This window comes from Notolepis coatsorum (assembly GCF_963971535.1).
Source record: "Notolepis coatsorum genome assembly, chromosome: 1".
Taxonomy (NCBI): Eukaryota; Metazoa; Chordata; class Actinopteri; order Aulopiformes; family Paralepididae; genus Notolepis; species Notolepis coatsorum.
In genome coordinates, this window is record NC_140165.1 from 260990548 (window position 1) to 261004769 (window position 14222).

At 42.1% G+C, this 14222-nt stretch overlaps 1 protein-coding gene across 1 annotated transcript; it reads right to left on the reverse strand.

Annotated features, from left to right (window-relative positions):
- Positions 1-2122: 2122 nt before the first annotated feature.
- On the reverse strand, positions 2123-14222 carry LOC311244173 (uncharacterized protein). The gene is made up of 2 exons (XM_084333580.1): positions 13987-14222; positions 2123-5908 (listed from the first exon to the last, which is right to left on the reverse strand). The coding sequence occupies exons 1-2, from the start codon at positions 14162-14164 to the stop codon at positions 4395-4397; spliced, it is 1692 nt and encodes a 563-aa protein (XP_084189706.1). The 5' UTR covers positions 14165-14222; the 3' UTR covers positions 2123-4394.

Consider the following 14222-nt stretch of genomic DNA (forward strand, 5'->3'; position numbering starts at 1 on the left):
TTATATTTACTAGTCGCATGTTGTACAATATGAAAACACGACTATTGCCATCCGCAGAAAACAAGTGCATCACTTATGAAGATGTCCCAGCCTCCAGCACCGACCTGCAGCTCTCAGCAGCCTGCTCTCTGGTCTGAGCAGCAGCTGCAACATGTCTCTGTGTCTCTGCAGCTCCTCTTCGTACCGGGAGACGGTTCCACTAAACACCCCGAGGATCTCCTCAGCAGCAGCGTTCAGCCGCGCGGTCACCAGGCTCCTCAGCGTCTGTAGTGCGGCGGCCATACTGGAGGAATAGTGATCATATGAAATAAAGGAATAACAATAATAATAACAATAATAATAAAGCAACAACACATGCGCCGTGTCCACAAAGTTTCATCTGCGCATGAGTTTGGCGTCATATCACCCGTCGGCGTCTATACTTTTACCAACCGATGTCCAGTTCCGCGTTCTGCGATCTGATTGGCCACTGACGTTTCTGGTCATGTGACATGTGCGCCAATCGCGTGACGCCTGTTTCTGCGCCTATTTCCGCCTCGAACAGCCTGCAAACTACCTAACGCCTAGTTTATCACTGGTTAAGCTTAGGCGACTCTTTCGAAGTTGGTTAAGGTTAGAGTTTGGAATCAGGGCTGGTGTTCTATCGCCCTGCTCTAAGACAAACTCTAACCTTAACCAACTTCGAAAGAGTCGCCTAACTTTAACCGGTGATAGAAACAGGCGTCACACGATTGGCGCAGATGTCACATGACCAGAAACGTCAGTGGCCAATCAGATCGCAGAACTGAAAAACGGTTGGTAAAAAGTAATGACGCCACCCGTCGCAAGTGTGGAGTAAACCACGCCCCCTTATTAATGTCTAGTAGTACACACTTTTAAAATGCTGTCCCCCAGGGCGGCTACGTGGCGTAGTGGGCAAGGCGCTCGCCACGAATGCAGAGACGCTGGGCTCGCCTGTTCGAGCCCAGCGCTCCACATTGCTTTCAGTTTAGCTGGTCGTTCATACTAATACACATTGGCCGTATTAGGGGGTGGGAAACTGAAGGGTGGGGATCGGGCGTTGTGGACAGCGACTCCTACAGGTCGGTTGGTGCGCCTGCGCAGTGGAATCAGGAAGTGTCGGGGGCAGCGTGAGCCTCCCACACGTTACTCCTCGACACTGAGAGATCGAGCTGCGCAGGTGAAAAGATGCGACTGCTGTTACCTCAAGTACCGGAGGGGACTTGTGCTATGTATGACTTAGTCCACATTGCAGCCGGCTTGTGGGAGGCAAGAAACAGCGTTCGTGACAGGGGAGGGTTGAATTGGATGATACGAAATTGGGATGGGAGAAAATATAGAAAATGGGAGAAAAAGTGGATCAAAAAAATAAAATTCTGTCCCCCCCCCCCATAATTGTTTTTAGTGTCATTTGCTTTTATTTTTGTCAATATGGGACGTCTAAGATGTATGACTGTTACATTTGTTTTCTCAATAAAAAAAATCAATAATAAAGTAAAATTCGTCTGCTCTCTCTCTCTCTGAATATATGCCTTGCACTGAATGTTTGCGTAGTTCTCTCGTCTTCCAACATGGCTGCCTGTAACATAGCAACCATTGTTTTTGTGCAAAAACAACAGTTGCTATGTCCATAACAAAAGGAGCACACACTCCTCCAAAAACATTACATGGTGGACTGACTTACTTCAGTGATATACAATAAAAGGACAACATGTTTTGCGAATACTTTTTCTCGCTATAACAAGCACATCCCACTCTGGATGGGGCACGAGGGCTCGCACTGAACAGTGGCAATGTGTTTATATATAAGAAACATATCAACAAAAACATCATCATTTGGCCTCATTACTGGAACTTGGAAACATGTTAGTGATATTGTTCTTTTCCAGTGTTTTAGCTACTACTACTGCAAATAAATTAGCTAACAGGCGGCCATGCTGGAAGACAAATAACTACACAAACATTATGTGTAATGTAGATAAAAAAAAATAAGAGATAAGAAAATATATTATATTCCTTTATTGATCCCTTGGGGAAATTCAGGCATCATAGCAGCATGGGGGAGTGGAGGTACAGGTATGGGCAGGGTAATGGAAGAAAGAAATATAGGCAATCAAATGAGAGAAATCAATCAAACAAACCTTTATTAAAATAAAAGGGGGGAAAAAAGACAATTGAGGTCACCCTAATTTTCAATGTCGTCAAAACTTTAGACATTTCAATGAACACATGTCTACAATATAACAATAATAACTATCTAACTAGTACTTGTTTTCACACATGGACCACAGTCCAGAGTGCACCACAGCAATTAGTATAAAATGAACATAGGCATAAAATCAGCACACAATTGACAGAATAAAAAAACAATGCATAAATTGCAGACATAAGAAGAATAAACTGTGTAAATCAACTGAATATAAAATGATGAGAAAAAGAAACACTATCCACAAGGTGCAGGTGAGGGTCTGTACCCCCAACTGTCTTGAATTATGTCATACGTTAAGTCTGTGCAGGTTTTGGCTTATTTTATTTTTTTAAATAAGTTGTGTTTTGCTTTGAATGCGTCTGGTTGCTGCCACCTTCTTTAGATGACGGTGATGTTCTGTACAAGGATGCATCTGCACACTCACTTCACTTGTTAGACGCTGTCTGCCGTGGGGCATTGAGATCCATCACTGGTTGTAAGCCCCCTACACATCATCGTACCCTCTACTCACTTCTGAATGGACCCATCTCAAACCCTGCCCTCTTTTCTTGATCCAACAAAGTTTGTCCGAGGTAAGCGACAGTTGTGATTGGAGGATCAAGAAAAGAGGGCAGGGTTTGAGGTAGGACTCTCCACTGGTAGATACTGCTTCAGTAGTTTTGGCCTGCGGTCACAGGATCTTTTAACTCTCTCTGTACCATTTGGCCGCACAGAACTCGGAAAACCAGCCCTTTCCTATTCTGCCCCTCTATCTACGTCGAACTTATTACAAAAGGAACTGAGGCTCCCGAACCTAATTCCCATTGGAGATTTTAAGCTTCTTATACGCAATATTGAAAGGGCATCCATGAGGTCTGTCCTTGTTCTTAATTTAATGTATCTAGATTTTAGCCTCTCTTAGACTTTTAGTTGTGTTACTTGACTTGTTTTTGTCTGTAACTTGTTTTATGTATTTGTTCCGTTTGTTTGGTGGATCAGGTCGCTCTTGTAAATGAGACTATGTCTCAATAAGATTTTTACCTGTATAAATAAAGGTTTGAAATGAGAAAATTACAACAAAACACCCTCAATGAATATTAGGGGGAATAATTAGGGGGGGGGGGGGAACAACCCCCCAGAATGGTCAGAACAGAAGCTTTCACAATCTTCCTGGACACTTTACATTTTTATACGCTTATTATTACTGTACATTTTACTGTATATTTCTGTATATTTGTGGCTGGATAGTTATATCTAAGATTTTAGAATGTATATCCCGGACCCTATATTATTCTTATTTTAGTCACATTGACTACCTAAATGTTTATTGTTGTTCAATGTGAGCGATCTGTAGTCCCGAATTTCCCTCAGGATTATTAAAGGATTTCTATTCTATTCTATTTTAACAAAAAACAGTGTTCTATCCTGGCTTACATTTTTTACAACAGCACCACCTAGTGGCTAAAATAAATCTAGACACATGACTCAAGTGAAGCAAATGTTTCTGAGATCTCTCTGTAAATCATCTTACCTTGAGAGAAAGCTTGAGATACAAACCATCTGGTGCATCAGGTTAGCATTGTCTGGTCCAACCTGAGCCAAAACCTATCCTGAGGAGTACTAGGCTTTTATGAGCCAGAAATATAGGTTTTCTTTTCTTTATAAATTGTATTGACAAAGTTGTCAAACTACACCTCTACACAGTGAGAAATATTTCCTTTGATGATTTGAAAATAGCAACTTTAGCTTAAATGATTACCAGACGACTGCTCTACCTCCGGAGCCATTGTCGCCCCTGTGTATAGTTTGTTTATACATCAGAAGTATGATATATTAGACTTGGTCCTCAAAACGAATAGAAGTGAATGAGGAGCCTGACACTTGGGAGGAATGGTGGTGTTGACAGAAGACGACAGGGACAGCAGCAGTGGTCACTAGTATACTAGTACAGTAGATTACTTTAGATAGAGGCAAGACTGTAGAAGAAGTTCTACTGAAGTTAAATATCCCTTTAATTAAAGCTCTTTGTTATGCAATCAACAACTTGTGACTGCTGAACGCCTAGGTCTGGTGGAGGCCGGACTTTAACCATTGCACAAATGAAGGTCAGAATGGAAAATAAAGTAGTTTGAAGTTGACAGGCTAGTGAAAATAAACGAGACATCACTTCCTCAAATCACCATGTTTTCCTGCATGATGACGGCTGTCAATTACCATCGATGTCTGACACCGTCGCAAAATCGTCGCCAGATCCAGTGAGCGGCAACTCACCGGTCCACTCTCTGGCCTGGTGCTCGCCATCACCCAAGCCGAACAGCATCATCTCACCGGACGATTCTCCGCTTTGACATTTATGCCTATTGAAGGTGGTTAAGTGGCGGAAGCTTTGCCCGCAGACACTGCAGGTGTATGGTTTCTCACCCGTGTGGATTAACATGTGAGACTGCATGTGGTCCTTCCTTCTAAATGTCTCTCCACAAACCGGGCAGCCAAATGGTTTCTCTCCTGTGTGTGCTTTCATGTGTCTCGCCAGAACGGCCTTACGGCTAAACTGTTTCCCGCAGACCGTGCAATGAAATTTCTTCTCTCCGGTGTGAGTGATCATGTGTTTCTTCAGAGGTTCCTTCTGAGTGAATCTTTTTTCACAAAATGCGCAGTAGAATGGTTTCTCCCCGGTATGACTCATCATGTGCGTCTTCAGGACCCCCTTCTGACTGAATCCTTTCCCACAAACCTCGCAACTAAACAGTTTCTCTCCGGTGTGAGTTCTCATGTGTCTTTCCAAATTCGCGATACAAGGAAATATTTTACCACAAACGCTACATGTGCCGTGAGCTTCTCGGTGAAGCTTTAAGCTCTCTTCAGAGTCCAGATGTTTTCCACACAAGCCACAATCACTTGGATGAACTCGAAGGTGCCTATTGAAGGAAACCTTGTTGGGAAAAGATTTTCCGCACACTTTACAGCAAGGTCTGGGCGATTCTGTAGATCTGTAGAGGTTGTCAACAGAAAAGCTTTGTCCTTTCCCTTTGGTCTTTGATGTCTGTGGGTTTAAACCAGATAACTGATCTGACACTCCACAGTCCTCGCTATCAGGTTCTGATATTACACAGTCCTCTCTGTCAGATTCTGTTTCCATCTGTTCAGTTGACATGCCGGCTAGAGGCTCAGCTTCTCTGCCTTCCTCATTCTGGGTTTGGTTAAACCATGAGGAGTGAGGTTTCTCTTCATCATGTTCTCTCTTCACAGGGACAGGAACGAATGTGAACTTGATGATGTCAGCCTCCTCCTGCCGACTGGTCCGGAGTTCCTCCTGTTCTTTTTTAACCGGTGAAGGCCCTGGCTCCTCCTGGTGCATACTGGGCCTCCTCTCCTCCTGGCTCAGACTGGTCCTCCTCTCCTCCTGGCCCAGACTGGTCCTCATCTCCTCCTGGTCCAGACTGGTGCTCCTCTCCTCTTGGCCCAGACTGGTCCTCCTCTCCTCCTGGTCCAGACTGGTGCTCCTCTCCTCTTGGCCCAGACTGGGCCTCCTCTCCTCCTGCTGGTCCAGACTGGTGCTCCTCTCCTCCTGGTCCAGACTGGTGCTCCTCTCCTGGCCCAGACGGGATCTCCTCTCCTCCTGGTCCAGACGGGTCCTCCTCTCCTCCTGGCCCAGACTGGATCTCCTCTCCTGCTTCTCAGATGGACCCTCCTTTAGACGGACAGAGAGCTGTGGGGGGTCTGGAGGGAGGAGCAGAACATTTTATTGTAAAAACAGCTGTAGAAGATTGGGGGGAAACATTCTTTATATATACATGTTTAACCTCTTAAGCCCGACGTGTCCGGTACCGGACCCAAAATGACATCACGCATATCTCTACAGACTGTATGAATTAATGTTGTGTTTTCTTTTCAAATGTAGCCAAGAGTAAAGACCCTAACCCTGTCAAAACAGCAGTCATAGTGTATATTTTCAGCAATACGTTTGTTTACGGAGTAAAGTTGTATTAGTGAGATTTTAGTTTGTGGAATGTGTTTATAATTTTGCGGATATGCGCCATTTTGAATTAGCGCCGCGTCGCTGATTGTAGTCATATGAGGAGAGGGTATCCAGAGCTCTCAATGAGCGTTGACATTTAAAAAAAACTACCTTTCCCTGCCAATTCCAGCTTCCTGCAAGCAAATTACTTCTGTATGAATTTTTTATTTATATTTGAATTATTTATAAAATGTTTAGCATGGTGTTATCACTGTCACAGATGATTTTTTTTAATATAATTGATATTCTCCTTTGGTTCATTACAATTTACTCAAGTCTAGTAACAGACACAGTATTTCTGGGAATACATTCCCTGAGATCCGTAGATGTCCCTAGATACCAATAACATGCAAATGGACCTTGTAGAAGTGGAGCAATCTTCCATTTACTTAGGTATGTATTTTTAGGCGAATTTTAGGCTAGGGCTCAAGAGGTTAAAAGGAACATGCCAATATTATGGGAAATGCGCTTACCGATTTTGTCATTCTGGCTCTGTACACCACCACAATGGATTTTAAATGAAACTATCAAGATATGCTTTAACTCTTTAATTGCCAGACCCGAGATATCTCTCGTTAACTCGCCATGCGTTGGACGCCAGAACCCGAGATATCTCTGGGATTTTGGTAGTTTTTTCTTTTATTCGCTATCGTCATTCATTATTCATCCATTGACCTCGGTGTTGAGATATGAAAGGATTTTGATATCGCCAAAGTGCAATACCGGCCGCATCCTGCCAGATGGCAGTGTCGCCCACCCCTTGAAACCTTATATCTAACTCTGTGTTACACTCAAATGTCACCGGGCGCTATATTTAGACGGAGCCGAGTAAGTTGCTTCATCCGAACACTTGGAAATGCATCTGGCACTCTTGATCCATAAGTTGTGGCAAATTAAATGTCCGGGACCAGACAGACACCAATACTGGAAATCGCGATCAGACAATTGGAATATTCTTTTTGGAATACCACCGACCACAGGTAAGGACTATCTGACATCAATTTCAGCTTGATCCAACAATGTTTTGATACCGATCCGGCTGATCAGCGTGTTTAGTGTTCAATACGAATGCCGTTACTGGCAATCAAAGCATCAGAAACGACCCCCCCCCCTTTCATGCATTCATGATGAAACATAATAATAATAATAATACCTAGCGTGTCCAGTAGGGCTGTCTTAAATACTTCGAAGCTTCGTTCGATGGGCATGGGATTCGAATATGAAAATAAAATTCGATTATTAACACTTTGGCTGCCAGAAGCCGTGTTTCAGCGTCATTCCCGGCCATGCTCAAGTTGCCGAGGACGCTTTACAGCGTCTTTAATATCAATATTTCAAAAATCTGGAATCGGATTCATATTTCCCCTCCGCTGGCCTGAGATCCACCAGGAGGACCCACTGAGCTCTCTGGCGGTTCAGGAGCGCCATCTGGTGGCCGATCGGCGCAATCGCTTAACAGGAAGCACAGTAGAGGTCTTGCTGGTCGGCCGTATTACTTCCGGGCACTCGGTATAGGTTCCGGCACTCTAGCTCGTCACACTACATAGCGATCGATTGCCAATAACTCGATAAACAACATGATTTGGACGTATATACCATTATACAAGCTGGAGATGGACCGGGTAAATCGCCATACCATAATGATAAAATTTCTACTCTACGATGATCGCCCAACGGCGCGCGGAGACTGGGGTGAGTTTTAGCGTGTAAAATTACCGTCTTCGATACTAGCTGCTATTATCAACATTTTACCCACATTAGATGATTGGTATAACGCTGCCCACGGAATTATAAACGCCCCCCTCGCCCATCCGGTCAACATCAGATGACGTGTAGTAACTTCTAGAAGTACGTCTAGTTGGAATTTTTTTATATCGCGCTGATTGCCATCAAACTGTATTTCATCATCAATATAATGCATTTGGGGCTATATATCACGTTCTGGAGAAAGCTGCAGAAAGAGATGAAAACATACTTATACATTAGACCATACTTTACTATGAATATGTGAATGAAAAAGTTTAACGTTGCTACACAATGAACAATACATATAGGACTTTGAATGGGCCCTAATAATGGCAATGTAGCAATAGAATTTAAAAAGTTATAGCCCTGCAAAGAAGGGGACTTTCTCCATGTTAAATAGAGCTGGCAATCTATGGTATATCATGAATTTAACCCATGGCAGCCAAAGTGTTAAAAAAGAAAAAAAAAAAATTTGCTAAATCAACTCTGCCTCTCTTTGTTAACTACAACAAGCAATGCTGTTTGTTATTTAAGAGATGAGGTCGGACTCGGCACTGACAGATTTGTGTTCATTGTGCTGCTTTTATAAAGCCTCAAATGACGGCTTACAATATTTCATGAAAGCAAAGTGTTTTGTTTGTCTAAGATTTTAAAAGGTTTAAACTTTACAACACTGACAAAGTTGAACAAAGTGCTGTACAAGTCCCACAACATAAACATTTATATAAAAAAAATATATATATTTATGATTAATTGCGAATATTTTCATGTTGAACTATAGATAGTGGATGAATAAGCACAGAAAGGTACACCATGCCAATGTCAATGCTCTATTTGTTTTAAATGAGACAATTTAGAAATGGGCAATGGGGAAATGCATTGGGTTGGACAGAGGGTGGAACACGAAAAACGCCAATGACGTAACCACTACACCTCCCTATTGGCAGTGGTAGTAGTCGTAATAGTACTAATCCACTATATTTTTTTTTCCTAAAAAATAAACCAGTTCAACACAGGTAACCACTTTTGCTTAATTTCTTTGATGGCTCAAATGTATGCTCTAGTCCAGTGGTTCCCAAACCTCTCCTCGAGACACCCCAGCCGTTCCATGTATTTGTTAAATTCCACCACCTTGATTCAACTAATAAAGGGCTAGTTAAGTTGAATCAGGTGTGCTGGTGGTGGAATTTAACAAATACATTGAACAGCTGGGGCGCTTCGAGGAGAGGATTGGGAAGCACTAGTCTAGTAGATTTTGTGTTTTGAGCACAAAGTTAATCATAGATCTAGCCTCTTTATTTTGCTCTCAAAGTGCACCAGATTGATGCATTCAACTTTAAAATGTACCAAAAAAAATGTTCCGGGGTTGATATCAGTAGCTAGCCAGAACGACAATGCATCATGTAGTAAACTAAAGTGAATAGTTGACTGTGTAGTTTTGTTTAAACAGTAACGTTAGCTCGGTAGCTGTTAGCTCACGAGCAATAGCTAGTTAGCCAACGCTACCCAGCACTTGCGAAAACGAATGCCAAACTGTCACGTTGATATCAGGAGCTATCAGTAGCTAGATAACATTATACAACGCCTCATGTATTAAACAAAAGTGAATAGATGACTGGGCCATTTTGTTTAATGCTGGTTATGTTGAAAGAGGAGCTCTGCGGTGCTCATGCACTCGACTCTTGCCGTAAGAAGGGTTTGTTGACAACATGACACGGGTATGGGAGGGGGAGGAGTAGGAGGGGCAAGACGCGCAGCAGCAGAGCTGTGTGGCTGTGAGAGAAGAGCGAGTGAGAACTCCGCTGAGAATTGGATCATGTTTTCCGTGTCATCGATCGGTTTTGACGATCGGCGAAAATAAAGCATTATCACCGATCACCGATCGCATATTTATACTGATTATCGGCCGATAACGATCGGTGGCCGATCGATCGGGGTATCCCTAACCGTAACCATTGTTTGTTTGTGTGGTGTGCCTCCTAAAATAGTCAGACTGGGTGCAAAAACATTTGAAGACGTGCTCCTAGAAGTAAAACAGTGCAGATGTCGCTTTATATCAGCAGCTGGCAAAGTGGATAGAGCGGACAAATGGACAGACATTGCCAACGATGTATTGTCTATGCAACCACCACCCAGCTTGGGTCCCATGCCGGCGCCGTGTTAAGCTTATTTCAATTCAAGTACTTGGCACTGAAGTGCAAGGCTCCAGCGCCAGAACCTGTACCCTCCACAAGCCAGTCTGCCTTCGACTTGCTGTTTTCGTGCACAGCAACGTATACATTTGCCTCCGCTGAGAACTGAACAAAATAAAAAAGACGAGTTGAGGAATGCCATTATCAAGAGCCTCCAAACCAGGCGGGTGGGGTTTTCTGTCCAGGCGAGCACAAACCAAGGCTCAGAATTGGTGACGGTGAGTTAGCGATTTTACTAAAATGGAACGAGTCTCTGTCTGTATGTACTGTATCGTAGGGCTGGGCGATATAACGATAACGATAAATATCGCGATATATTTTAATAATCGATATCGAATTAAAAAAAAATCGAAAAATCGTTTTTTTTTTTTTTTTTTACCTGCAACAGAGACAGTGGACAGACTTGTCTTTCTTGCCTGCAACTTAAAGTAATGGCTTTGCTTGTCCAAATGACAATACTGACCAAATTCAGATTTCTTTTTCTCTTGTCCATTTATTTTGTTTGCTTTCTAATTTAAAATACATTTTGAAACCGTCTGTACACAAAAAAGCGCCAAAAGATCGAAAATAAACTAGCAGAGCCAGAACTGTTCAACTCCTCTGGAGCCACAGCCAGCAGAGAAGCCGGTTTACTTTAGCTTTTAAACCAGCTGCAGCCTGAGAACTGGAGTGTGAGGGGATGTAACACTAAAGATGACAAAGAATTGCTGCAAAATAAACATACATCTGTTAAAAAAAAAAAAAAAAAAAAAAAAAAATTATACTTATAACAATTCGATAATTATCGATAGAGAAATAAAATAAAATTATCATATCGTTATCGCGATATGATTTTTTTCCATATCGCCCAGCCCTACTGTATCGTTCTGTCATACTAATTGTTAGGAAGAATGAGGAGGGGTTTATGCTTCTTTGGGGTTGTTTAATTCCATTGATATCGGTTACATACAGGTGAATACCTCACTCGTCATCACACACAGCTGCTTTTACACATGTATTCCACGACAACAAACTTAACTTCCGGTGCCACCCCCCATCTCTCCCGGGCGGAAACACACCCCCAGCTAACAGTGACACACACAACATTATTACAGTACGTTTCATTTTCATGCAAGCACTGTTTCTGTAATAGTATGAATTTGAGATAATATTTTTTACAATCAAGTTTAATTAAATAGTAAAGTGCAGTCCATGTCAAGAATGAGAACAGCTCTCTGACGTCGGGATATTTAGTGAGCATATTTAGGGGTGGCATTTTTAGTACTACCTTAGTACATTGTACTTTTGTAGTACAGTGTCTTTGTATTTTAACCTTTAGTACATGTGTGGTATTTAATATAATAAAACCTTTTTGCTGGGAGTCGGATGTGTGGTATATCTGGTTGTGGATTTCATCCTATTCCTAGATCTGACTCGTTTTAATAACATACATAAATATTTCTTCTTTGATTTGACGGGCAGTGGCAATTTCTAGATCTTTCAATCTCTCCATTGAATGATCAGAATATTGGCACAAAAGGTGTGAATGACAGTCTGACATTTTTATATAAAAAATAAACTGACATTTCAATTGTTCTGCGCTTTAAATACGTACATGAATGTCAGAACTTTAATTCTAGAAAAAAAAAATTCCCTTAGTATCCAGTTGCCGTGGGAAAGAATAAAATAAAAATAAAATAAATTCCCTACCTACCCATGGCCAAACTGACAACCAACAGGAAACCAGCAATATTTTTTTTTATGCCCAATGGAACCGGTTCCCTTGTATTTGTTGATGATGTGACTGCTGACAAAAGCAGCAGGATGAATTCAGAAGTGTTTTGGGAAATATTATCTGCTCATATTCAGGCAAATGCTTCAAAGCTCATTGGACGGCGCTTCACAGTGCAGATAGGACAATGATCCGAAGCTACCAAAGACTTTTTTTTAAGGCAAAGAAGTGGAATGTTATGCAATGGCCACATCAATAACCTGACCTGAATCCAATTGAGCATGCATTTCACTTGCTGAAGACACAAACGAAGGGGAAATGCCCCAGAAAGTATGCACTTAGAGCACATCTCTAGGCCGAAGTTAGGCACTGTGCCAGTGAAAATATTTACTGACATAGGAATCTTTTTTAGAGTGAGAAATTAAGTTGTATTTAATGTTTAGTTAAGAGAATAGAACCTGCTTTCTCATATACTCCAGAATAAACTTTTCATTGACCATGTTTCCAGCGTACTCCCCATGGACCTGACAAAACTTTATAAAAAAAAAAACAATGTTCTCATTGAAAGGATCTCTAGCCAAATTTGACTAAACTTGGAGACCCTTTATCACCGACGCACAGATCCTGCTACTTACAGAGGAGTGACGTGGGCCAGAGCTAGCAGCTCAGTTTGAGAAAAAGCTAGCCTATATGCCAACAGTTCTGGGATAATAAACGTTGCACTTTATTACAAACGATCACACCAAGGTAGTGTAAACAAAGCCAACATCATTTCACGTCTTTCGCCCAATTGGCGAGCATTTGCTTTCTGGCCAATTTGTTTTTATTTTCACCCTACCTCATACTACACGGATGAACAGATGTAACAGGGATTTCTATCCACTTGCCACTTTATGAATATGCTGTTGTGTGATATTTTTCTATTTATTTTATTATTACAGCTTGTGATGCATTAGGTTCGAGCTTGAGCCTCTTGGTTGTCGTAGTTATTGTGATGTCACACCAGGAAGTCGAAACACAAGTTGTAGTTTGTTGGCACGCGTATATACATAATCATAAATCACATAACCACATAATCACAATAAGGACAGTCAGGCTAGTACTAGGCAAGCATACGGGGCTGTAACGTAAGCGGCATGCACGAATGGAGATTATAAACGAACGAGTCAATAAATGGATGTTATTGAACCTCGGGCCAAGCCTCGTCAATATAACACAGCTGGTGAAAATGAACTGATATTGTGTATTGTGTATCTGTAGTAAGCCAAAACCGACATAGTGGAAGTTGTATTGTTTATGGTAATGGTATTGTGTTTATGTTTTGAATATATTAGGGGCACACCACCTCTTAGTATAGTAGGCACTGTAATATTAGTCATGTTAAAATGCACCTGCTGAGAGAAAACATTTGTCCTAACTGAACAATAAAAGGGAAGACGCAAACTGTTCTGTTCTCATCAACCATAATAGCATTTGGATAATAAACCTTACAAACTACATCAGCTGCAGCCTGGAAATTCTGTCAACATCCACAACTTCTTTTGTTACTACTAGAGTAGAAGAAAATCTGAGTAGGTGCATGAATGAATGAAAACTGTAACAGATTGCAGAATGGGTACAATACAGTACGGCTCAATACACACAATTGTTAAGGGGATGTAGACCAGAGAAAGACTTTCGTCTTGTTTACACCAGGGTCCCCCATTTTCAATTCATAGTGATGGTGATGATGGAGGCATCGTGGCCCATTGTCTATAGTTATTAGGGAACGACGAGGAACGGCCACTACAGTGTCTACTGTCTATAGATCACCAGATCCCCAGAATAATAAACCTGCGGGAGATGAGAAGACGTGGACTTGAATGGTATACTATTTACACACCAAGGCTGCATCACAGTCACACACACTGCTTTATAGGAGTTAGTGAGTTCATCATGTCAGCCGCCATTTTGTGAGTTCATCATGTCAGCCGCCATTTTGAAACACTCTGTGGTCACACTGATGTAGTTTATTATGTCGAGCTTTCATCAGTCAGGGACACAACTAGTTATATATGTACTACACATATTAATGAATATAAGGGAACAAGACATTAGCTAGAGTTATTAAACAGCAGCCTCCAGCACCGACCTGCAGCTCTCAGCAGCCTGCTCTCTGGTCTGAGCAGCAGCTGCAACATGTCTCTGTGGCGCTGCAGCTCCTCTTCGTACCGGGAGACGGTTCCACTAAACACCCCGAGGATCTCCTCAGCAGCCGCGTTCAGCCGCTCGGTCACCAGGCTCCTCAGCGTCTGTAGTGCGGCGGCCATACTGGAGGAATAGTGAAGAATATAACGATATAAAAAAGGCACCGCTAGCGATACAATA

Excerpts from the sequence above, each read along its gene's own strand:
- LOC311244173 (XM_084333580.1), bottom strand. The coding sequence starts at position 14,164 with ATGGCCGCCGCACTACAGACGCTGAGGAGCCTGGTGACCGAGCGGCTG. Across the intron at positions 5,909-13,986 it reads CAGGCTGCTGAGAGCTGCAG|ACCCCCCACAGCTCTCTGTC; the intron begins GTCGGTGCTGGA and ends TCCTCCCTCCAG.